Genomic DNA, 23,439 nt, shown 5'->3' on the forward strand with positions numbered 1-23,439 from the left:
GCTATGAAGATGGCTCAGCCAGTAAAGGAGCCTTTGTCACCAAGACTGATGATCTGAGTTCAGTCCTAGGACCCACATGGTAGGAGAGACTTGATTTCTGCACATTGTTCTCTGATCTCCACACATGTGCTGTACTCTACATAAGCCTACACACACACACACTAAACAAAATTTAAAAACAAAATTTGGAGCTGGGTGGTGGTGGTGCACGCCTTTAATCCCAACACTTGGGAGGCAGAGGCAGGCAGATTTCTGAGTTCGAGGCCAGCCTGGTCTACAGAGTGAGTTCCAGGACAGCGAGGGCTACACAGAGAAACCCTGTCTCAAAAAACTAAAAAAAAAAAAAAAAAAAAAAAAAAGGGTATGGTGGTACCCAATTTTAATCCCAGTACCTCTAGAGACAGAAGGCAGGCAGATCTCTGTGAGTTCAAGGCTAGCCTGGTCTACAAAGTGAGTTCCAGGACAGCCAGGGCTGTTACACAGAGAAACCCTGACTCACAAAGAAACCCTGTCTCAAAAATTAAAGGAATGGAGATCCCAGTGGTTCTAACCCGGCTGTAGATCATACTAACCAAGGCTCCTTGTGGGATGATTTTTCTCACCCAGGGGGGACGAGCTAAGCATGAGCTGTTTTGAGGCTGTCCAAGCCACTCCAAATGTGCCTTTCAGATACCCAGTTTGAAAAGTAGATGGACGCTGGGATCCCATGTGGGCTCAGTACTCCCATGAGGACTTATGGCTGACAACAGGCCTCTCTTCATTTTCCAGCTCCTGTCATCCAAACCCCAAGTCCCTGATACAAAGAGGACCAGCCCCACGAGAGCATCTCCACCATAAATTGTTGACATTAGGACAGGATTTTCCTGTGTGTCCCAGGATGAAGCAGCCTTGGTCTCCACCCACTAGCGCCAGCCACACATTCCTCCAATTAAAACAAAACTGACTCCAGACATTGCTAAATATCTATTGGGGGGGGGCACCCCTAACTAGAATTCCTAAGAATTCCCATCCCATCTGCCTCCCCAAGTTACAGATAGAGCCAGGCAGGGATGGAAGGCATCACACAGCAGATTTACACGGGCCCAGCAGGAGGGGGAGGTCCAGGCTGCACAATATTAATACAATGGAGGGACTGTATGCCAGGGGGTTGACTGATGTGATGTCTCACCCCAGAGGGAGAGAGTTTTCCAGAACCTTCATTCCAGGATTCCGGATCAGCCATTGGAGGGCCTAGAGCAACATCTACAGGCCAACAGTCCCCCGCTTTCCGGGAATGGACAGAGGGGATGTGGGCGTGGTGGTGGTAAGGGATTCTTTCCTTCTCTAGATAATTTCCTGGCATCATCCACTGCGCTGTTTGATTGGTGGAGCACAGAAGGGGAGGGACTTTCCAGCTGTGGGTGCTTGGGTTCCTGGAGGCCATCCCACAGGGATATTGATAGCAGAAGTCTGAGGTTTAGGGTCTGAAAGACTGAGGCTTTGGGGCTGGGTCTAAAAAGTGTCTGGTTCCCACCCTAAGGGATATGGAAAATGTGGGTACAAATTTCTTAGAGCTGGGGATGGAAAAGCTGTCTTCATTGTCACAAGTCTTTTGCTTGCAGCTTCAGGTACCTGAAAAGGAGACAGAGGATGGGGAGGCTTGAAGAGAATCAGGGAAGGGGGGTTGGGAAGATCCCCACAACTCACTCCACTTGGAGGCTCAGAATACCCAAAAGCAGGACAATTCCGAAGATACATAGAAGCAGAATCTTAGCTTCCCACAGATCGTGACCTCCTGCAAGGAACCCAAGAGACCGTGGATGATCCTGTGGATCACATCAGGGAACCTAGGGGACCTTAGGAGGGTTATGGTTAAAGAACCTGGGAAGCAGCGCTTTTGGGGCCAACAAGACTCCTCCATGCCCTCGCAGGTGGAGCAGTTGTACAGGATGGTGCTGCCCCCTGCAGGAGACAATGGGAGCAGCGCTGGCAAGCGAAGCCACGGCCTCCAACCCTTCCGCCCAGCCGCCCAAGTTCCTCAGGCAGTCGCCCTACTCTCTTTGCTCCCCAGGAGGCTCCACGGCCTTTTCTTTTACTCACGGCAGAAAGGAGCACAGAGAGCTGAAATGAAAGGCAAGGAGGGGTGGCTGACCTGTCTAGTCACGCCCTACTTGGCTACAAATCCTAGGTTCCCCCTTAGTGCCCTCCCCATCAATACCTTCCCTGGTGTACTGGGGGATCTTGGTCCTCTGAAGCCATCGCCAATATAATGGAAGCACGGAGATGGATCTTTTTTTCTCTGGAGAGGCACAGCACAACTATATTGCCCTAGGCCTCATCAAAGCTGCCTTCCACGCCCCCTCCCAGATCTGCTCCTCTCTTCACGTCCCCTCCCCCCACATCCCGTCCGGGTCCTCCTAAGTCCCAAGGTGTCAGTTTCCCCCAGACCTCACCTATGACTCTCAGGACTCGGTGAGTTTTCTCTGTGATTTGTTTCATGGACATCTCATCTGTGGAGATGGACAAGAGTGAGCTAGAGTCGGCTCTAGAGTTTTGGGGAGTTTTTGTTTCCTTTTGTTTTTTTTTTCCCTATTAACCAGGACATGGAGTTCTTCAAAGAGAGAGGCTAGTGTGTCCAGAAAGGACTATGGACTGAAGCAATGACTGAGGAGCACAGCTAGGAACGCACATGCCAGTCTCCTTAGGATATAGCGGTGACTATTGAGCTAACCTTGTGTGTCTGATATTACCTAAGGCAAAGGCCGAGAAATCTGGGGAAGCCCATTCCTTCCACTGCGGCTTCATCCGACTCTTGAGCTGAGCCAGGCGGTTTGGTAAGTCATGATCTGGGAGACGACAAAAGATACAAGCCTTGGCCACGGCCAAGAAAGCCCCACCCAGGGCCAGCACCCACATGAGGCCTGCTGGGGGTTGGGAGGAGTTGGACCCTGTAGTCCAGGGAAGATCCGGAATTCTCTGAGGTTTGGATTCTGGCCCTTCATGTAGGAGGTTCTAGACTGATCCAGAACAATGGAGGTTCTAGACTGATCCAGAACAATGGAGGTTCTAGACTGATCCAGAACAATGCCATCGTCTTATCCCTCGGCTTCGGAGGAACTGCCCCTGATCCCCCCAAAACTGGAGGCTAAAATATATCTCCTGGACAGATAAATCAGGGTTTCAATTGCAAGGGGATAGTGGCCTTCACACATCTGTGGTTCTGAAAGCAATTTATTTCTCTTCTTGTAAGTCACAGTGATAGATGAGTGACTCCACCCAAAGATGAAGGTGTTTATGTGTGTATCCCATCCAGCCAGGAACCCAGAAATGCGACCCTTCCCACACCCTCCCTGACTCTCCCAACTCTATCTCCTCTCTGCCCAGGACAGCCTTAGGCCTGACCCAGCTATTTCCTAGCAACAGGCAGGCTCATGGTTGTCGCAGCAACCGAGAGCTCCCAGAGGCCCAGCTAAGCCCAGTGGCTTTTACCTCTCATGGGAAGGGCCTAGTGTGATTCAAACTCAAACAAGGCCCTCCTGCCTACGTGGCGGTGCAGGCATAAACACACATGCAAACACACACCCTATGATTAAACTAAATCTGAATCTGCTCTTACACATACCACAGAGGTACCTGAGCCTGGAGAGTTGCTAAGCAACACTAAACAGGCCCGGACATGCCAAGATCACAGAAGGACCAACACACAAACACAGGAGTCAGCAACACTGATGGGAACCAAGACACCAGAGAGCCAAGCATCATCAGATCTATTGGCTGACACGCACACACACATGAAAGAGGCCTCTGGACACCATGGTCCAGCCCCACTTCCATATGGGATTCTCTAAAACACTTGGAATTCCAGAAGGGAACTCTAGCCCCCGTGCTGATGGAGGTTCTCCTAGCTCCCTTATGTCATCCTAGGATGGGGTGTCCCACAGTAGGTGGCTTGGGACATAGTAAAGAAACCTCCCAGAGTGTCCTGGCCTCTTAATGGTTATTGTAGGATAAGGTGCCAGGTCCAGTAGAGGAAACCACAGTCTAGGGAACAGATTATATTTGATAATTCAAAGTCCTCCCACCTAGTGCTCAACCCTCCAGAGCTCCGCTAGGTTTAGCCTGGGCAAAGAGGGCTTCCTTACTTTTCCACACCTCTGAATACAGAGGACCCATCATCTAGCAAGAACAGGCTAGAGAATCCATGATGCTTTCCCGGGAGAAGCCCCCGTGTAGATAGATCTTCTGGACCATTTATGAGTCTTGGGGAGGTGGGAGCAGCTCGATTTGGGAATCCCAGCTCTAGGCACCGGCCAGGTGGGTGGTGGGATCCCTGACTCTCATAGCTCCCACACCAGAACTACAAAGAGGTTTTAGAAGAGCCATTAGCCCCTTGGCTGACTCATTCCCCCGCCTCTGCACAGTCAAGTGAAGGGCAGCATCCTTAGTGGCGCACAAAGCGCAAGGATCTAGAGTTCAGAAGGTCTTCGGGGTCTGGGAATACAGAGTCCAGGCGGAAGCCATGTTCCAGAGCCACCCGTAGCACCTCCTCCAAGAATGTAGGCGTGTTCACTACCTCCCTCCGATCTTCTGGCCCCCCAGTCCACAGTGGTTGCAGCCCCAGTCTTTGATACTCTACTTCAGGGAGTTCCTGGGGGCGGGAGGCCCACTCTAGCCGAAAATGTGGACCTCCTTCTGCCCTGTCCCCACTGGCCACACCAAATCTGTTGCGCATGGCAGCCAGACACTCCGGGTCAGTGCAGAAGAGGTTGGCTCGGAAAGTGTCCACCTGGACAGAGCTCAGCTCATAGTGGTGGGGGCCCCTTCGAGCAGAGAAGTGCACCAGGCGGGGGCTAACATCTACATCTGCATGGAGCAGGGCAGCTGTGGATGCAGGTGTACCCCGAGAGGCTTCCAGTTCCCGAAGGGCATCCAGGAGGGGCCGGATCTGGTAGAAGTCTGCCTCTGCCTTAAGAAGGGCAGTTTCTCCATACCCACGGGGCAGGTCCAGACGGCCTAACCGCAGGAAATTGAGGATGTGCCGGAAAGCCTTGCCATCCCTGTCGATGAAGTAATGGCCATCTCCTTGCGGGTTGAGATTGGCTGGCATTAGGGTGTCAGCCCTAAACATGGCCCCCAGCATGGAGTCTGGGAAGCGTGTCAGGGTCTCCAGTGTAGTGGAATATAGAGTTCCCCCCACATTTAGGGTCACGGGGCCCCCAAAGGAAGGGGGTGAAGAAGACACAGGAGGGGGGGAAATTTTGGGGACTATAGGAGGCAGACAAGGAGAAGGAAAAAGCAGATTTTCGGGGTTTGGAAAGAACTGGATGGAAATGTTCAGACGTGCTAAGTTGGAGGTCGAGATAGGAGAACAAGACAGCAAAGTTTGTAGCTCACCCAAGCTACTTTGGTGGTGGTTGGGGGCTTCAGGACACAGAAATCCCCGAGAGGATGAAAGAACCGATGTAAAGAAAAGAAGGATCAGGGAGCTTTTGGTCCAGCCGATTCCGATTGTGCGTGGTCAGCGATTTCCTCCTGTATACTTCAGACAGTGGGTTTCCGGAATTCAACCAGCAGGTGACGGTGGTGAGCACCGGTCGGTCGCTGAAGGGATCGGCGTCTGAGTTTCTGAGCTTTTGTAGTAGTAGAGTCCACGCTGGGTTCCGAGGACCTGTCCAAAGGCCCAGCCAGGGTTAGGGGCGCGTGTCCCAAATGATGGAGGCGCAACTGATAGGAGCCGATGGCCAGAAGTTCTGTATGGCTTGGGAGAGACGATACTCTCGCAGTCAGAGCTGAGGGTGTCCCAGGACTCTGTTGGTCACAAACAGTCTCAGGACTCGGGCGTTACCGCCTTCTGGGTTGTCGCAGCAGCTACTGAGGTCCTCTCCACCCCCAGGAAGTGGCCTAAGGGCAGCGGTCAGTGGCCCTTTAAGCGACAGTCCCGCCCCTTAGCGCCCCGCCCTACGCCCCCGTGGGCAGGCCGGGCTCTGCTATGGGTGGGAGCTGGGCCTTGCCAGTGGGAGAGATCCACAGGCTGGACCGGCCGACTGGAGCGGGGGTGGGATGATTCACAGGCTTCGTTGCGGATGTGGCCGCGACGGCCCCGCGTTCCCTGCAGGTGTACATGACCTCACTAGAACGACTTGGTCGGGGCTGGAGTCTCCAGTCCATCCCTCTATTCTGAGAAAATCCGCGTTTCGGGGTTGGATCCCAGTCGGGAACTCCCGAGGGGGCGGATGCTGAGCCATCGCATTCCCCGGATGCCTTCGGGCCTTCCCAGCGAGCCCAGGTTCCCACGCAGTGGCTTCCCTGGTCGCCTGGGCTCGAAAGCCCCTCCCGCCAAGCCACAGGGTGCTAGTCAGCCACCTCCTTTACTAGAGAAACCCTAACCTCATGAGTAACCCCGGCTACCCGCACCTGGGTGGCCAGTGTGCCAAACACCCTGCCAGGCCCCCAGGTGGCGCACAGTAAATGAACTGAGAAAGAAGCCAAGCCGAGAGACTTTTATGGAGAACGTGCCACCGCAGGGTGGGAAGGGGCCTGGAATCAGAGGGTATGGAGGTCGTGACTGCGACGGCTCAGTTTCTCTGGGTCGTCTGACGCCATGAGGGAGAAGTCTCGGAATATGTCGAGATACGTCTCATCTCCTAAGGAAGACAGAGGAAGGGCTGGGAGACTGGACAGCTGGGCTGCACAGTAGGGGTGGTTCTGGCAGGGTAAGCGCTTTAAGTGTGGGTGCATCCTGAGCACAGCACCGGCACCTTTTCCTTTGTACCAAAGGTCAGGCACGTTAGCTGTGCCCAAAACGTTGTTGAATAAACAATGGTAGTAATGCAGTTGGGTACTAAAGGGACAGGTATGCAAGGGGTAGCTTTCCGGTATGGACCTGGAGTTGGGGGTCAGGAAGGAATATGTGGTTACTTTACCTGCCTGGCCCTGGGCCGCTTCAGCCTCCCGCATCTTTGCCAATCGTAGCCTGAAAGGTGGGGATTAAGGAGTAAAAAACCTCGAACTTCTCCAACTCCCCATCCTCTGTCCAACTTCCAATTCTTGAGTTGCATCACTCCTTAAAAATGCCTGTCCATACCTAGTGCTTTTTTAAAAAAAAGCTTAAACAACACGAACTTTTATGCAATGTTGGTGTCCTAATAATGGCTCCTGAGATGAACTCTCAATATCTCACCCAACTGGTCCACACACCTGCTCCACACCCAACTCCATACATCCCTCCCCACACCTCACTCTCCAAGCCTAGTTTTGGCATTAGTCCCATGCCAGAGATGGCATTCTCACAAGGTTACGATGTCAGCATTGGCGGTTTCCATTGCGATAGTCAGAGGGTCCCTGCCTTCTGTGTCTCGAGCCCCCAGATCTGCACCCCGTTTCAGGAACAGGCAAGCGAGCCTAGAGAGGATAGCTAAATTCAGCTGCAGCCATCCCCCAACTTCACTCCCAGAAAGCTTCCTCCCCATGGTGCCATTTCCACAGCTCCCTACCCTGTGTGGCCCAGAATGGTGGCATGGTGGAGTGGGCCCCGGCCAGCACTGTCTGCTTGGTTCACATTCGCCCCATTTTGAAGGAGAAACTCGCAGGCCAGAAGAGAATTCTGCACGGAGAGATCAAGAAGGGGACAACATTTTTAGAGGTGGATTTTTGGATGTTTTAGGGTGGTGTAATCAAGACAACAAGAGTGTGGTATTCAGGGTGCAAGGAGGTGTCAGGCTTGGCCCTCGATCTTTATATGCTCACATATTAAATCTATCCCGGAGCTGGGGAGATGTCTCAGTGGATGAAAGCACCAGCTACTCTTCCAAAAGAGTCAAATTCAGTCCCAAGCACCCACACAGTAATTCACAACTGTCTGTGACCCCAGTTCCAGGAGACCCCCCCCAGGAGAGCCCCCCATATATACATGCAAACAAAACACCAATGTACATAAAAAATATTAAATAAGATAGCATTAGTTTAAAAAAAAAAAAAAGCCAGGGGCTGGTGAGATGGCTCAGCGGGTAAGAGTACTGAGTGCTCTTCCAAAGGTCCTGAGTTCAAATCCCAGCAACCACATGGTGGCTCACAACCATCTGGAATGAGATCTGACCCCCTCTTCTGGCAAGTCTGAAGACAGCTACTGTGTACTGTGTATAATAAATAAATCTTTTTTTTTTTTTTAAAGCCAGGCAGTAGTAGGCACATATCTTAATCTTAATCCCAGCACTCGGGAGGCAGAGGCTGGCAGATCTCTGAGTTCGAAGCCAGCCTGGTCTACAGAGTGAGTTCCAGGACAGCCAGGGCTACACAGAGAAACCCTGTCTCTCCCCAAAGCACACCCTGCACCCTGGTAAGGCAAGTTGTTCCTCTTTTTTTTTTTTTTTAATTAAAGATTGTTTTATTTTTCTTTCCCGTGTATAGGTGTTTTACCTACATGTATGTCTGTGTACCACATGCTGTGAATGAGGGGCCCAGTAGAGGGCGTTGGATCTCCTGGCACTAGAGTTACAGTTTTGAGCTGTCTTGTAGGTGCTGGGAACTGGTCCTGAGCAAACGCAGCATGTGCTCCTGACCTCTGAGCCATCTCTTCAGTCTCCTGCTATCCTTATTTTACATTGAGGAGACTAAGTCACAGAGGTATTGACAACTTGTTTAAAATCTCATGTTAAGTGGCAGATCTAAAATCTAATTCACCACCTCCAAATCATACTTCCAACACCTAGCCTATATTAGTTATCTTTCACTATGGCATGGAGACCCCAGGGGAGAGACAGGAGGAGCTCTAGGGTAGAGTCGGGGGGGGGGTCAGCGGGGTCCTCACAGCAGCTGTGGCCCGGATCAGAGGTGTGGCATTTCCCTGGCCCACATTGACCCAGTTGACATCGGCTCCATGGGCCAGGGCATCAGCCATGGTAGGAAGAGATGGAGGATGTCCAGCAGCTTGAAACAGCAGGGCCCCAGGGTGCAGGCTTCCTATGTCATCAGATGGGGACTCTGTTAAGGGGATTTAATTCTGTTAAGGAGTATCTGTGCTGGGTCTGGAAAGAAAATCTTCAGCAAATTCCCCAGATGCTGCAGTGGGGTAAGTCACGTCCAAATTGCGGGGAGGCCCTTGTGACTCAGGGCTGTGGTGAGAAATGGGAGTGCTGTGGATGTGCATACGTGTCGGTGTGTATGTGTGCAGGGCCCTGGGTGTGGAAGAGATAGCATTGCTCATCTCCCCAAACTGGCTGGATGCCAGAGGTGAGCTGACTCCCTGACGAACTCCCTGCTTACCTTCCCCCGCCCTGGCTAGGCCCATAACCCTTCTTTTCAAACCTTTGGAGATGCCAAGCTGAACCTCTCTCTGGAGATGCCCCCTTTTTTTGTGGCTCTTCCTGATATACTCCACTCCATACTTTCGGTCATGTCAATGTCACACCCCACTGTAACCTCCTGACTCTGTAGTCTGGTGTTCCCAACCTCTTCCAAGGGATGTCCTGGACCTCATATTCGGCCTCCCTCTAGGGCCTGCCAATACTGAGTGTACACAATGACTCAGACTCTCTACCTGACTTGGATCTGACAATGCCCGGCTGTGGCCTGAGGGAAGGCTTTGGGGGCACAGGAGGATGTCCTCTTGGGGGTCTCCTGCCACCTCTTCGCCCTCGAATTTCAGGAAGCTTGGTCAAGAACTTTTTCTCCACATACTTGGCATGAATCCAGGCTTCCTTTTCCTGCCTGGAAGTTAGAGGAGACAGCTTTTGGTCCCTCAGCCTCTTTGCCGTTCTTCTCCACCATAGGGAAGCCTTGGGCACCTCCACCCCAACCTCACCGGGAGCAGCTGGGCCCTGGCTTCTTCACTGCCATGGCCTCCACCCGGGCCTCATAGATCTGGTTGATGACGACATTCCCCAGCTCACACATAAGCTTTAGGAGGCCCAGAAGAGGGCAAGAGAAAGAGGTAGGGTAACGGGGTGAGTATCAGAGCCCTCAAGACTCCTCAGTCCTCTGTGTTCACATAATCCCCAGTATCCCTCATTACCTTCACTAGCTCTGGTTCCCAGGAGTCAAGGGTCAGAGAGCGGACTTTGGAGAAATGAACGCCAAGGCTCCTGGAGGGCCAGAGGGAGAGTCATGCCCTGTGTGGGCAGTAGCCTAGGAAAGCTGTTGCTACTGAAAACACCATGCCTGTGTGGAGACGCAGAGGAACCAGGCCAGGAAGCAAGGCGGCAGAGGCCATATAGCCTCATCTAGCTCTGGCCTGCTCACCATTGCTGCTGTTATCTTCTGCTTCATTTTAGACCTTATACTTTCTAGCCTCCCCACTTTGCTCAGTGGTGCTTCGGTCTGGAACACTCTTTGTCTGCTACCTCCATTGTTTGTTTGGTTTGGTTTTTCAAGACAGGGTTTTTCTGTGTAGCCCTGGCTGTCCTGGAACTCACTCTGTAGATCAGGCTGGCCTCTAACCCATAAATCCGTCTGCCTCTGCCTCCCAAGTGTTGGGATTAAAGGCGTGCACCACCACCCGGCTGTCTGCTACCTCTTTTCCCTCTGAATACTTCAGACGGGTGGTAAGACCTTAAGGACTTGCTAGGACCTCACAACCCCTTCCCTCTTGGGCTCTTGTTGGCTGTCCCACCCTCAGCAACCTTAACCCACACTTCTTCTGATCAAGACAATAAATTTGTCTAGGAGGCCCCCCAGGCCTGTCCAGACCCAATTCACCTGTGCACTTTGTGCTGAAAACTTGGAGACTGGTGACAGAGAAGAAGAATGTAAGAAAGAGACAGGGTAGGGTGCATGAGAGGGGCCACACAGCAGTTGGAAGCGGGGCTTATGCTTGGGGTCTTAGGGAATGACCTGTGGATGCCGGAACACTGAATGCAGAGAGTAACGCCAAGGTTGATACTGGCCCACTCTGGGGCTGGCTCCCTGCAGTCGCAGCATTGAGCATTTCCATCCACACTTTGTACCTGGGCTGCCACCTGCCCAACTCCCCCAGGTTCCCTTCCTCTGGTTGCCCCACCACAGCCCATAGTAGCAGCAGAGCCCGGGGCATGGTATCCTGAGACCTGAAGGAGACACAAGAAAGGATGAGCAAGAGGCCTAGGAGTGAGGGATGCTCCACCTCCCAGGACAGCGTGGCCCTGTGCCCATATTAAGGTACCTGGCCTGGCCCGCGAGGGCTGTTCTCCAGGTGAGCCTGGCTGAAGGCTGAGGCAATGCTGCTCTGGACAGCACTGACCCACAGCTGCAGGAGACGCTCAGAGTCAGCTTGGAGAAGGCAGGACCTGCAGGTAATGTTGAGAGTCACAACACTGGGAGTCTGAGGCCAGAGAGCCATGAGCCAGGGTGGGCAAGCTGACAGTCTGTAGATGCCCAGCTGGGTACATAGATTTTGAAAGATATTTACTTATTTATCTATTTCTAATGAGATTGGAGCCAAACCTTTTTGTTTTTTTTTTTTTTTTTTTTTTTTTTTTTTTTTTTTTTTTTTTTTTTTTTTTTTTTTTTTTTTTTTTTTTTTCCGAGACAGGGTTTCTCTGTGTAGTCCTGGCTGTCCTGGAACTCACTCTGGAGACCAGGCTGGCCTCGAACTCAGAAATCTGCCTGCCTCTGCCTCCCAAGTGCTGGGATTAAAGGCATGTACCATCACTGCCCAGCGGACCTAAGCCTTTGTGCCTCTGAGTTATATCCAAGCCATTTTTTTATTTTAGTTAGAGATAGGATCTGATAAACTGTGCAGACTGACTTCAAACTTGCTAGTAAAACAATCGGGCCTTGAACTTCTCAGAAAGACAACATTAATCAGGTGGTGGTGGTACACAACTTTGATCCTATCACTTGGGAAGTAGAGGCAGGTAGATCTCTGAGTTTGAGGCCAGCCTGGCCTACAGAGTGAGCTCCAGGACAGCCAGGGCTATACAGAGAAGCTCCTTCTTGGGGTGGGAAGAGACTACATTATATTCAAATGTGTGTGCATCTGTGTATCTGTGCAAACATATGCCCAGTATGTTGTGGAGTTATCTCCTTCCACCATGTGAGTCCTGGGGATGGAACTCAGGTTGTCGAGCTTGGCACCCGTACTGAGCCACCTCACTAGCCTCTTTATTCTTGAGACAGGAACAAGCTACATTCCTCAAACTTAAGATTCTCCTCCCAAGTGCTGGCATTACAGGTGTGTTCCATACCTGGTTGTCTGCTATACTGAAATCCAGGTGGTCCCTAACTTAGGGTAGTGACAATATTTTTCAATATTAACGCACAAAGGTGTATTTAAACCATCTTGGGTTTTCAGTAGAGCATTTAATAACACTTTTTGTAAAAGAGCTTTGTAATTGTGCCCTAACTGTTCCTAGCAGATAAGCTAAGTCTAGGCTAAGCTATGTGTAAAGTAGGTTTTCCAGTATCTTTTCAACGCACAATGAATTTACTGTAAGAGGAGCACCTGAACTCCTGTAATGAATGGCAGCATCCTCCGAAATACCTCCTACCACCTTGTCCTCTCAGTCTAGGCTCCCTGCTTCAATCAAAGGGTTAAGCCCTGGACCTGCTCGGGGAGACTCATTTTGGTGGCCCTACCTTTTGGGTTTGTAAATATTCAGACATATTAGACTATTGCCCCAGGGACTATACTCACTTGCTGGTGGACACTACTTCAAAACAGAAACGCCTTTCTGAGTCTGGACAGAGCTTCACTGTACAGAGACGAAGGTCATCCACCACCACGGTTACAGGGTCCTGGCAGAAAGTGATAAGGAAGCCATGAGCCAGCCATGGTGAACAAGGGCTGAGTTTATCTAGAGCCCAGGCACTTAGGACCAACCTACCTTATATTTCTTCTGGTAAACCAGCTGGTTGTTCTGAATGGTGAACCAGCGTCTGAAGGAGACAGAAGTGGTTATGTGCATGCCCAGCATGGGGACAGGCTCAGGAGTGGACAGAAGAGAAACTGCACTCTTTGCCCTCTAAATAGCTTGCTGAGGAGAGAGGGGTGGGCTGACAGTCCCACGCGACATTTCAGACAATGGTGGGAAGTTATGCAGAATGGGACAGCTAAGGGGTGTTCTGCACACCTTGGACAACCGAGATTGGACAATATACCTACCAGCAGATGGCAGTAAGGCTAGCCTTCAACTCCTGCTCTTCCTACCTCCACCTCAAAAGCTAGGCTCACAAGGATACTCCTCCACACCCAGTTTCATTTCTTTTCTTTTAACTAAAATTAGTTTATTGTTGCAACTTTTTGTCTAGCGTGGCAATAATGTTGAAGGAGCTAGCAGTGGGAGACAGGGTAAAGGTTGTAAAAATGTGTAACAGTGATAGGCATTGTCTCTGGGTGTCTGTTGAGGATGTCAGAATCACTTCTACTTCTACAAGTATTTGTTTGAGATAGGATCTTGCCGTCTTACCCAGGCAGGCCTAAAATTTGCTCTGTAGTCCAGGCTGACTGCAAATCTGGAATCCTCTCGCTTTAGTCCCCTGACTGCTGGCATTACACCAGGCTATTGCTACAGCGTTTGGCAAATGAAACTATGTTGGGGAAGGGGCTCCATTTTCTAGTTTGTATCAAGGTCCCTTAAGGGCTGGGGGTGGTTCCGAAAGATCAAGACATGTCAGCAGCATTCTGTTTCAAGCCCTGTCGGGTTTCTCCATCTTCCTCAGAGTAGTCTCAAAGCCCTACCAATGTTTGCAAAGTCCCAGAAGGATTCTGTAACCCCTTTAGCTCCTCCCTCTTCCTCCCTCACTCTGTCGAGGCTTAATGCTCATTTTGTAAAGGCGAGGGGAACTCAGGGCCTTCCTTCCTATTAACTGGTACTTCCCCTACAGCATCCTGCACTCAGATATCTTGACTCAGAAGTTACTTTCTTAGCATGGCATGATGGTGAACACCTGTAGTCCCAGTTCTTGGGAGGTGGAGGCCCAAAGATCAGGAGTTCAAGGTCATCCTTGGCTGTGTAGTAAGTTTTGAGATCAGCAGCCTAGATACAAGAGATTTGCCCCCCCCCCAAAAAAAAGAGTGGGTGTCAAAAAATAAAGTAACAGTTCTGCTCCTTATTGTTTGCAGACAGAATTCCAATCCTCCTGCCTGCTCCTCCCAACTACTAGGCTTGCAGACATGATCCACCAAGCCCAGCCCCTGATATTTTATTTAGAATTGGGAACCCTACATTGTGGATGTAGCTCAGCTGTAGATCCCTAGATCCTTTGTCTAGCGTGATTGAGGCCCTGAGTTCAATCCTCAGCATCCCCTCCCCCCCCAAAAAATTTGAAACTAAATTTCACCCTCTCTTCTCAGGTGATCATGTCCCTTGCTGTATTACTTTCTTCTATAACATTATTATCCCTTTCTTTTTCACCCCCCCCCCTACTTTTTCTACACAGGGTTTTGTTATGAAACTCTGCCTGACTTGAAACCTCAAATTCAAAATCTTTCTACCTCAGTCCTCATAGTGCTGAGTTCACAGGTATGTGCCACCACATGGATTGTTGTTGCTGTTGTTATTATTATTATTATTGTTATTTTGATATGGTTCCTCTATGTATCCCTGGTAGTCCTGGAACTTGCTATGTTGTAGATTGGGCTGGCCTTGAACTCAGAGATCTTCCTGTTTCTGCCTCCACCTAGCTGGGATTAAAGGAGTGTACCATTGTGCTAGATGTTTTGTTCTTGTTGTTGTTGGTGGTGGTGATGGTGGTGGTGTTTTGTTTGTTTGTTTTTTTTGTTTTGTTTTGTTTTCTAGACAGGGTTTCTCTGTGCAGCCCAGGCTGTCCTGGAACTCACTCTGTAGACCAGGCTGGCCTCGAACTCAGAAATCCATCTGCCTCTGCCTCCCAAGTGGTTAAAGGCGTGCACCACCACTGCCCGGCGAGATGGTTGTTTTCTTACCTGCTCCAGGTCTTAAATGCATTGCTGGCACGTTTGAAAAGATGTCCTTCCATTACCAAGCCACCAGCTCCCTCCTTTAGACTTGGCTCTGGCTCCTCACCACCCAGCTCCTGGAAGCATGAGAGGATCAAAGACAACTTGGACAGGCAGAGACCAAAGCCACAGACGACCAAAGCCACAGACTGGTTTTCCTCCTGCCCTATCCCAGTCCTCACCTTCTGCTTCAGTAACACATGCCTCTGCTCCATGTCTCTCTTCTCTCGAGCTGAGTTCAAGACCAGGTTGTGCAACTGGAAATAGAAGGGTCACCTCAGATATCTGAATTTGCCCCCAACCAGTCCAGAAGAGTCATCTCCGTGAATCCTCACCTCTCTGCACCAACTTTCTGGAGTCCTTACCTGGGCACCCAATTCCTTCCGATACTGAGCCAGCCTGTTTAGCTCTTCGTGGCCCTGCTGGAAATAGGTAGCCTGGGCCTCAACCAATCGCAGTACCTGATGGACAAGGCGGGCAGGGGGCAGAGCTGAAGAAGGACACCTCTCTCTCTCCCTCTTCCCTCCCGCTGTCAGCCAGTTCCTCTCCATCTTGGCTGCTCCTGAAACTCACAAACTCCATGATGTCAAACTTCCTCTTATCCTCGATCACATTGACCTGAAGGCCCCAAAAGACCTCAGGTCAGTCAGAAATCACAGTATTTCCTCCCATTGCACCCTAGGGACTCCCCTTCTCCTGGAAAAGGTATGCAGGTATCCTGGAGGATGGGTTGGGGTAGGGCACCTACCTGCAGGGCATAATCTAATGCTCTACTCTGGTACCCAGCTCGAGCAGTCCTCAAAGCAGTTCCAGCATCCTCTGCTTCTTGGACACGGCGCTTGGGGACTTCTGCATTGTGGGTAAGAGCAGCCTCCAGGCTCTCAGCCCCTCGCCAGAAATCCCTGCGAGCCTCTCGGAAGCCCCGGAGACCTCTAGAGTTAGGGGAGACAAAACAAAAGCACAGATTTACCCTTCTGCTCTAGGAAAGAGAAATCTCAGGATAAGGCCCACTCATATCCTGTCAGCCTGTGTAGAGAGAGAAATCCAGGGAATCCTGGGATGGGAAGACAGAAGCCAGGCCACTTCCCAACCACCCTCATAGCTCCTCCTGTGTGGGAGGCCCTGTGAGAAGAGAGGTAGAGGGCTAATTTGTGGGGGGTAAGGCCCCTCTTTCCCTCCCATCTCACTCCTTGACCAGAGTCTGGATTTGCTGCTGCAGTGTATGTTGAGTAGCATCAAGGAGCTCCTGTTGGAAGAAGTTGACAAATGACAGTCAGGATCTTGATCAACCCTACCCTATCATTCCCTCACCCTCGCCGGAGGGCCTTCCCCACTCACAGCATGGCTGTCCAGCTTGTGGTTCAGACTCACGGTAAATTTTTCCAGACACTCCTAGGTAAGAAAAAAACACAGAGACACCAAGGTCTGTCCAGCCCTAGGTAGGTCCTGCCAGACGGACCTATCTTGGATGATCACCCCAGCTTTGCTTTGGTCTGGGCTCTGCAGACTCCTCTACCACAGCATCTCTCTATCCCAGTCCCCTACCCGAAGCAACCACAGCCCTGGTTCAGAATTATCACATACCGCCATCATAGGCTCTGGTGGACCCAGGCGAGCCAGGTCACAAATGCCAACAACGAAGGCACGGCTGGCTGCAAGGTAATGGTGGCCACTCTCCAGGAGGCAGGAACCCAGCTTGAGCAGCTGGGGAAAATGAAGCACAAGAGAGAATATCACCAGTGGCCAGCACACCAAGTGATGTCCCCCTCTGCATCACCTCACTCCTTACTAAAGGCTGTACAATCCTTTCCTAACCTCATCTACTGTCCCACCCAGCCCAGTGCAGCCCCCACCCCCATGTCAAACTCACAGCTGCACTGCCATTTTTCCTGCTTCCCAGCTTCCTTTTCCCATGCCTATTTCAAAGTTCCTGCCCATTCCTCCAAGTTTGCTCCCAAAGTCACCGTCGATCTCTATTCCTCAAATATCTTCCCCTGTCCAATCCTGCCTGCCCCTCTGTGTCCTGTTTAAATAATGGCTCTCCCTAAAACCCCATCCTCCTGCACTGTCACTAGTACCCTGCCTCTGCCTGGCTGTGTTCAAGTCTATGACCTTTGTTGTGTGTTGGGGTGGGGAGTGTGTCTCATTCTGTACTCTCTAAACATTCCCTTCAAATATTAACTAGTCATCCAGGCCTCAGGATCAGAGCCAAGTAAGATGCTGGGGTGCTCAGTTGTCTGTTTTTCAGTGCCCCGGTAATGGTCAAACTGTAACTGACTGATCTGGGAAGGGAAAGCCAAGTGGCTGAGCTAGAACCTCACACACAGCTGTGGCTGCACCGCCCTAAAGGTGCCGTGCTAGACTTTGGACAGGAGCTTCCATATCTTGAATAGACCAAGTGTTGGCGGAGCCTTTCCAAGTGGTCCAGGGAGGTGAGAGTCTACAAAGAGGCTTTGTGAAGGGGTGGAAGGGGGCCAGGAGCCCGGGCTCCATGTCTCCCCAGCACGTTTTTCTGGAGGCTTGTAGAGGTGTCTAGGAAATATAGCTTGGGTTGACAGTGACTAGCAGGATCAGCTGTGGTCAGGAAACTGACCAAGATCAAATCCTAGTAGTTTGAGATAAGGAGACAAAATGGCTCTAACTCACAGTGTGCATCAGTAGGCTGCCTAGTTCTTTTATGTCTACAAACCCTTTTCTCAATATCAGAAAAGACCTTCCGTAAAACTGAACCAATAACTAGCTGGGTGTGGTGGCACAAGCCTTTAATCTCAGTACTCAGAAGGCAGAGACAAATGGATCTCTGTGAGATTGAGGCCAGCCTGGTCAACGTAGCAAGTTCTAGGCCAGCCAAGGCTACGTAGAAGGACCCTGTCTCAAAAAAAAAAAAAAAAATCTAAGCCAATAATTACAACATCTATAAGATAGAATTGGAATCAACGGTAGAAAAGCACTGTTAATGTATAGGACAACTTGAATAGACTTCAAACACTTTGTTATTTTCAAGACAGAGTCTTTCTGTGTAGCCCTGGGTATCCTGGATCTTTCTCTCTCTCTGTAGGACAGGCTGGCCTTGAACTCAGAGATTCACCTGCCTCTGCCTCCTGAGTGCTGGGGTTAAAGGTGTGTGCCACCACACTGGACTTCTAGCTTTTTTAGAAAAGCCAACTTCAGGTCAGTGAGATAGTTTACCTGATAAAGACATGTGACAGGTAAGCCGGGCAACCTAAGTGTAATTCTGGAGCCCATGGTGGAGGGAGAGAACTGACTTCTGAATTGTCCCACTGACCTCCTCCCATGCATTACAGCATATGCACTCACACACGCACGTGTGCACACATACACACGCACGCACACACAATTATATAGATGATAGACAAACTGACAGACCAGCACTCCTGAGGCAAAAATCAGGCAGGTCTCTTTGAGTTTGAGGCCTAGCTTAATCTACATAGCAAGTTCCAGGCCAGCCAGGTATAGATAGTATGACCTTGAAAAAAAAAAGAACAATATCTACCATAGGATTTTTCATTAGCCTCTGAACCCACCAATAAGGCTAGGCTGGGTGGTCAGAAAGCCCCAATAATTAATTCTCTTGTCTTTACTTCAATATTAGGATTATAAATGCATACCATACATATACCTTGTCATTTTTACATAGCAGGGAATCAAACTTGAGTTTCATGCTGGCAAGGGGTGCAGTTCATTGACCAGCCATCTCCCCTAGTCCCTGTAGACTTTATTATTAATTGGACTGTGCCAGTGCTAATATTTGGTTGTGATAGAGGAAAAATTGCATTAAATATCACCACTCAGGAAAGCTGGCAGGGACATGGCCTCTCTTTGCAATTACTACAAGTGTATGATTAACCTGAATTTTAAAAGTTCAATTAGAGGGCTGGAGAGATGGCTCAGTGGCTAAGCGCACTGGCTGCTCATGCCAGGTTCAATTCCCAGCACCCATATTATGGCTCACAAGTGTAACTCCAATTCCAGAAGATCCAATGCCCTCTTTAAGCCTCCGCAGGCACTGGATGTGGACATGGTACACAGACATTTACCCAGATAAAACACCCATACATGTATAATAAAATATGAATAATGTTTTAAGAAGTATTTGCTCTGAGGATGTAGCTGGTGGTAGAATTGGGCTGTCTAACCTGCTAAAGGATGAATTTCATCGCCAGGAGGGAAGTAGAGGTCAGAGGATTGGGAATTCAAGACTAGCCTTAACTACATGGTAAATTCAATGCTAGCCTGGGCAACATGTGACCCTGCCTCAAAAAATATATATTAATGTAGTGTTAATAGTATATGTATATTCTTCAAATATATATATTTAAGGCAGGGTTTCTTTTTCTTTTTGGTTTTTCTAACAGGGTTTCTCTTCTGTCCTAGAAGTTACTATGTAGAACAGACCAGGCTATCTTTGAACTCATAAGAGATTTACCTGCCTCTGTCTCCCAAGTGCCAGGATCTGGGTATGCACCACTTCCAGCTTTTTTTTTTTTTTTTTTTTTTTTTAGCCCTGGCTGGCCTAGAACTCACAGAGATCTTCCTGTTTCAGCTTCACCAATGTTAGGATTAAAGGCATGATGAGCCAGTACATCCAAATTTTAAATGTGATTGTGTGTGTGTGCTCTCAAGTGTGGAAGTGTGGCCAGGCACAGTTAACTCTCAATGACTCTACCTCATCCCCAACCTCCCGCTGTCTCCCTGACCTTTTATTTTACTTTTATTCTAATCTTTTATTTTAATCTGATTCTGGATCTTTTCTCTACGGCTTGGTCACCTTTTCCAGGCGGGTCTCCAATTCTGACACTTCAGTTTCCACCAGTTCAATCGAGGCTCTGGGGAAGGACAGACAGCGCTTAGGTCCACCGGGCCCCTGCTTAGCCTCAGGGTCAGGGCTGGAGTCATGGGGTAGTGGGTACACACAGACCAAGCTATGAGTCCAGCCAGTTTCTGCTCTTGTGCTACTCTGCACAGTCTAAGCTTCAATAACCCAAACCAGAGCAGGAAGAGTAGGAGGGTGGATGTGGCCAGGGCAGGAAGTTGCTAACCTCCCCCGGGCAGGTGCTGGGGGAGGGGCTGCAGTGAGAAAGAAGAAGGAATGCCAATTATAGAGGCCAAGAAGTACGGAAAGGCAGAGTACTCGGAGAGCATGAGGGCTTGTTATGAGTTTTACTTTGTAGCCCAGGTTGGTCTGGAACACTTAGCAACCTTCCTGCCTCAGCCTCCCAAGTGCTGAGGTTACAAGTATGAGATGCCACGCCTGAATTGAGAGCCTGGCTTGAGTAGCAGAGGCACCATTTCCCACCAGTTCCCTCTGGTCCCTGTGGCCTCGGCTCTAAGGTTGGTCCTGCTTGGGGAATGAATGCTGGGTGTGTGTATCGGGGCATGTGGGACCTTCCTTCCCCTCCTTAGTCTGATGGACCTGCACACACTTACCGGAAGCGGGGTGAGTCCTTGAGACATTCTTCAAAATCTAGCTTGACGGTCATCTCAGATGACTTGCTCTGGGGGCCCGGGGCCTGGAGGTCAGGTAGGTGGGGATGTAGGCAGATGCACTCCCCACCCCCCAAGAGGGGTATTGATAGAGAAGAGTCCTCTGGTAGGAAGGACCTGGGTCTGTAATTCTTTCCCCAAAGGGAAAGGGATGACCCAGGAGGAGCTCTAACCCCACCACTTCTAAGCAGCTCTGGGAGGGGCAGGGGTGGGGCCTGGCGGAGAGGGGTGCTGAGATCAGAGAAACCACAGTCCCTCCCCCAGAGACTGCCTGCTGTCACCTTCCTTCTGGGACACTGGTCTTTCTCTGCTACTTTCTCCTTTGGTGAATAAATTTTTTGAGGGGGAAATGAAGGTCTAGAGTTAAATGCTGTCTTTGTCAACTTAACTTTGTGTGATTAATAGGGCACGGTGCCACATGCCTTTAATTACAGCAGAGGCATGCAGATCTCTGTGAGGTCAAGGCCACTGTGATCTATATAGCAAGGTACAAGCCAGCCAGGGCTACACAGCAAGACCCTGTCTACAAAAAACAAACACAGTGTGACCCTGGACAAGTCCTCTGGCCCTTCAGTTCCCTCATCTGGAAGACATAACTCCATTCCAAAGCTAGGGGTAGCACACACCTCTCATCCCAGCACTCAGCAGGTAGATCTCTGAATCTGAGGCCAGCTGGTCTAGAGTTCCAGAACAGCCAGGGCTGCACAGAGAAACCCTGTGTCTTAGGGTTTTAATTCTTGCACAAAACATTATGACCAAGAAGCAAGTTGGGTGGAAAAAGGTTTATTCAGCTTATACTTTCTACATTGCTGTTCATCACCAAAGGAAGTCAGGACTGGAACTCAAGCAGGTCAGGAAGTAGAAACTGATGCAGAGGCCATGGAGGGATGTTACTTACTGGCTTACTCAGCTTTCTTTCTTATAGAACCCAAGACTACCAGCCCAGAGATAGTACCCCCCAAAAGGGGTTCCCCCCCATCACTAATTGAGAAAATGCCTTACAGCTGGATCTCATGGAGGCATTTCCTCAAGGGAGGCTTCTTTCTCTGTAATAACTCCAGCTTGTGTCAAGTTGACACACAAAACCAGCCAGTACACCCTGTCTCAACCTCCCCCCCCAAAGATGGAGTTAATGTATAGTATGTTGATTCTATCAGACATTGACATCCTGCTGCAAGGTTGGGCCTTTTCAAGACCCTAGGTTTTGGGCTGGTGAGATGGTTCAGCAGTTAAGAGCACTGACTGCTCTTCCAAAGGTCCTGAGTTCAAATCCTAGCAACCACATGGTGGCTCACAGCCATCCGGAATGAGATATGACACCCTCTTCTGGTGTGTCTGAAGACAGCAATGGTGTACTTACATAAAATAAATAAATAAATAAATAAATAAATAAATAAATAAATAGACCCTAGGTTTTGGGACCAGCAAAGAGGACCACTGTAAAAGTGTTTTTCCCACAACAAGTCTTGACAATCTGAGTTTGACCCTAAAAACCACAGCAGAACTTATTCTGGAAAATTCCTCTGACCTCCGATCTCCACAGGCGTACCATGTTAACGGAATAAACTAATAGTGACTTTTTATAACCCAAGGCTTTGTTTTGTGTTTTGAGGCAGGATCTCCCTTCATACAACAAACTGTGCTCGATTTTGTGACCTTGCTGCTTTAGCCCCTAAGTGCTCCTAGGAGTACAGTTCCTTGGGTTGCTCTCTGTGTTCCTTCTCTCGCTCCGCTTTCCTGGGTTATTGTGTATGAACAACCCCCCCCTGCCTCCCACCCCCCCACCGCTCCCCAGCCTCCCAGAGCAGGCCCAGTCTGGACATGCAATTTCCAGCACTCAGATTCCTGATGTTCTCTTTATTGTCCATTAGAGTGGTGAGAGGAGGGACGGCTACCCTCACCCCACCCCAGTTGACTACATTTTCCAAGGTCTAGGTTCTTTTTCCTGAGTCCACTGGAGCCGCAAGCTTTCATCTAGAAGAAGAGGAGGTTAGGCTTTCTTGCAGCAGGGGTAAGTTCTTGCCCATGGGACCCACAAATCTCTAGCAACTACCCACTTAACCCCTCTGCCTCCCTGGGCAGTGCAAGTTATCCCCTTGCCTTGGCCCGGGCTCACGTCTACGCCCGTTCCAGCTTGAAGGGTTCTGGTTACTTCCATGTTCCATTTCTGAGCTCCCTGGACTTCGGCACTTCGGCCCCTTAGCCCAACAGTTGGGCGTCACCTGTGACCCGTTGACTGTGGAGGATATAGTACTAACTAGAGAGGGGAGGGGTGCGGTAGCAGAGAGGAGAAGAGGAGGAGGCAGGGAGCCCTTGGCGGATGCTAGGCTGAAGGGGATCTCACTCTCTCTGTAATGTAGACATTCAATCCCAGGATGTTTAAGACCTCTTTTACCGCCTGTGACTGATGTTCTGGCTTAATAGGGATTGGGAGGCTGGGAGATGGGAACTTGTTAAGAGCCAGGCTTAGAGAGATGGTGCCCTCACCAGGTTGCACTAGAGTCAAGGTTATGCCCAGAGAGCCCTAAATGGTTTTGTCATACCCAAAGGGGCTTCCAACAGTACCTGGAGTGCCTTTGGGATTCTCAGTAACCCAGGTCAAACCTGAAGGACCTGGAAGAAACATTAGATGAGGGCTGTTTGTTCTGTCCTCCCTCCCCGTACCCCTGCCCCGGGCTGTCCTCCCCCACCCCCACCGGGGCTGTCCTCCCCAATCTCTCACTGTCCTGTTCTTCATCTTCTATATCCTCTCTGAGTTCTGGGCGGGAGGAGGACCTCAGATACCTCCCTTTGCTGTAGTATTCCTTGCGCTGTAGACTAGCCAGCTGCCCCATGTTAGTGTCTGAGGCTGAGGGGTTTTGGCTTCTACAGGTAGCAGAATCTGAAAAAGCACCCCAGACAGCCTTGAACCTGTGGCCACCTGCTCTGCCTGTGAGTAATAGGAGTGCATAGTGGGCCACTACCAGATGAGAGTTCAAGTTCTTATCTAACACCCCTCCCCCACGATAGAAAACCTTCAGTGAATCTGCATTCCCCAAGGATTCTCTCTCTCTCTTTTTTTTTTT

The 23,439-nt window shown here is 50.2% G+C and overlaps 4 protein-coding genes across 14 annotated transcripts in view; all 4 read right to left on the reverse strand.

Moving 5' to 3' along the window:
* Positions 1–944: 944 nt before the first annotated feature.
* On the reverse strand, positions 945–3,083 carry Tmem95 (transmembrane protein 95). 4 transcript variants are annotated; one of them, XM_031352713.1, is made up of 8 exons: positions 2,894–3,083; positions 2,730–2,825; positions 2,433–2,489; positions 2,198–2,278; positions 2,080–2,100; positions 1,861–1,941; positions 1,687–1,774; positions 945–1,611 (listed from the first exon to the last, which is right to left on the reverse strand). In XM_031352713.1, the coding sequence occupies exons 1-8, from the start codon at positions 2,979–2,981 to the stop codon at positions 1,581–1,583; spliced, it is 543 nt and encodes a 180-aa protein (XP_031208573.1). In that variant the 5' UTR covers positions 2,982–3,083; the 3' UTR covers positions 945–1,580. The 4 variants fall into 4 exon arrangements, with proteins under 4 accessions (XP_031208573.1, XP_031208576.1, XP_031208574.1 ...); XM_031352716.1 differs by lacking the exon at positions 2,080–2,100; XM_031352714.1 differs by having other exon boundaries at positions 2,730–2,982.
* A 114-nt stretch (positions 3,084–3,197) lies between these two features.
* On the reverse strand, positions 3,198–6,372 carry Kctd11 (potassium channel tetramerization domain containing 11). Its single transcript, XM_031352712.1, has one exon. It carries the CDS (start codon positions 5,117–5,119, stop codon positions 4,421–4,423), a length of 699 nt encoding a protein of 232 aa, XP_031208572.1. The 5' UTR covers positions 5,120–6,372; the 3' UTR covers positions 3,198–4,420.
* Positions 6,373–6,464: 92 nt separating this feature from the next.
* On the reverse strand, positions 6,465–20,675 carry Acap1 (ArfGAP with coiled-coil, ankyrin repeat and PH domains 1). 2 transcript variants are annotated; one of them, XM_031352710.1, is made up of 22 exons: positions 20,318–20,675; positions 19,659–19,716; positions 16,454–16,573; positions 16,208–16,261; positions 16,057–16,115; positions 15,618–15,801; positions 15,443–15,487; positions 15,235–15,330; positions 15,052–15,126; positions 14,837–14,946; positions 12,777–12,828; positions 12,587–12,687; positions 11,114–11,237; positions 10,807–11,018; positions 9,989–10,058; positions 9,779–9,873; positions 9,515–9,684; positions 8,786–8,958; positions 7,473–7,582; positions 7,270–7,380; positions 6,903–6,952; positions 6,465–6,623 (listed from the first exon to the last, which is right to left on the reverse strand). In XM_031352710.1, exons 1-22 carry the CDS (start codon positions 20,368–20,370, stop codon positions 6,523–6,525), a joined length of 2,223 nt encoding a protein of 740 aa, XP_031208570.1. In that variant the 5' UTR covers positions 20,371–20,675; the 3' UTR covers positions 6,465–6,522. The 2 variants fall into 2 exon arrangements, with proteins under 2 accessions (XP_031208570.1, XP_031208571.1); XM_031352711.1 differs by lacking the exon at positions 19,659–19,716.
* Positions 20,676–22,216: 1,541 nt separating this feature from the next.
* The window catches only part of LOC116079078 (protein phosphatase inhibitor 2-like), a 3,738-nt gene continuing 2,515 nt past the window's right edge, over positions 22,217–23,439 (reverse strand). For 3 of the 7 annotated variants that reach the window (XM_031354766.1, XM_031354765.1, XM_031354761.1), the window contains exons 6-8: positions 23,097–23,255; positions 22,940–22,987; positions 22,217–22,348 (exon numbers count right to left, since the gene is read on the reverse strand). In XM_031354766.1, the coding sequence (XP_031210626.1) occupies positions 22,290–22,348; positions 22,940–22,987; positions 23,097–23,255 (266 nt within the window). In that variant the 3' untranslated portion in view covers positions 22,217–22,289. Of the gene's footprint in view, positions 22,349–22,474; positions 22,611–22,939; positions 22,988–23,096; positions 23,256–23,439 lie in introns of all 7 variants that reach the window. The other 4 variants (XM_031354759.1, XM_031354760.1, XM_031354762.1 and 1 more) reach the window with 4 other exon arrangements.

Source organism: Mastomys coucha, unplaced genomic scaffold, assembly GCF_008632895.1.
Source record: "Mastomys coucha isolate ucsf_1 unplaced genomic scaffold, UCSF_Mcou_1 pScaffold5, whole genome shotgun sequence".
Taxonomy (NCBI): domain Eukaryota; kingdom Metazoa; phylum Chordata; class Mammalia; order Rodentia; family Muridae; genus Mastomys; species Mastomys coucha.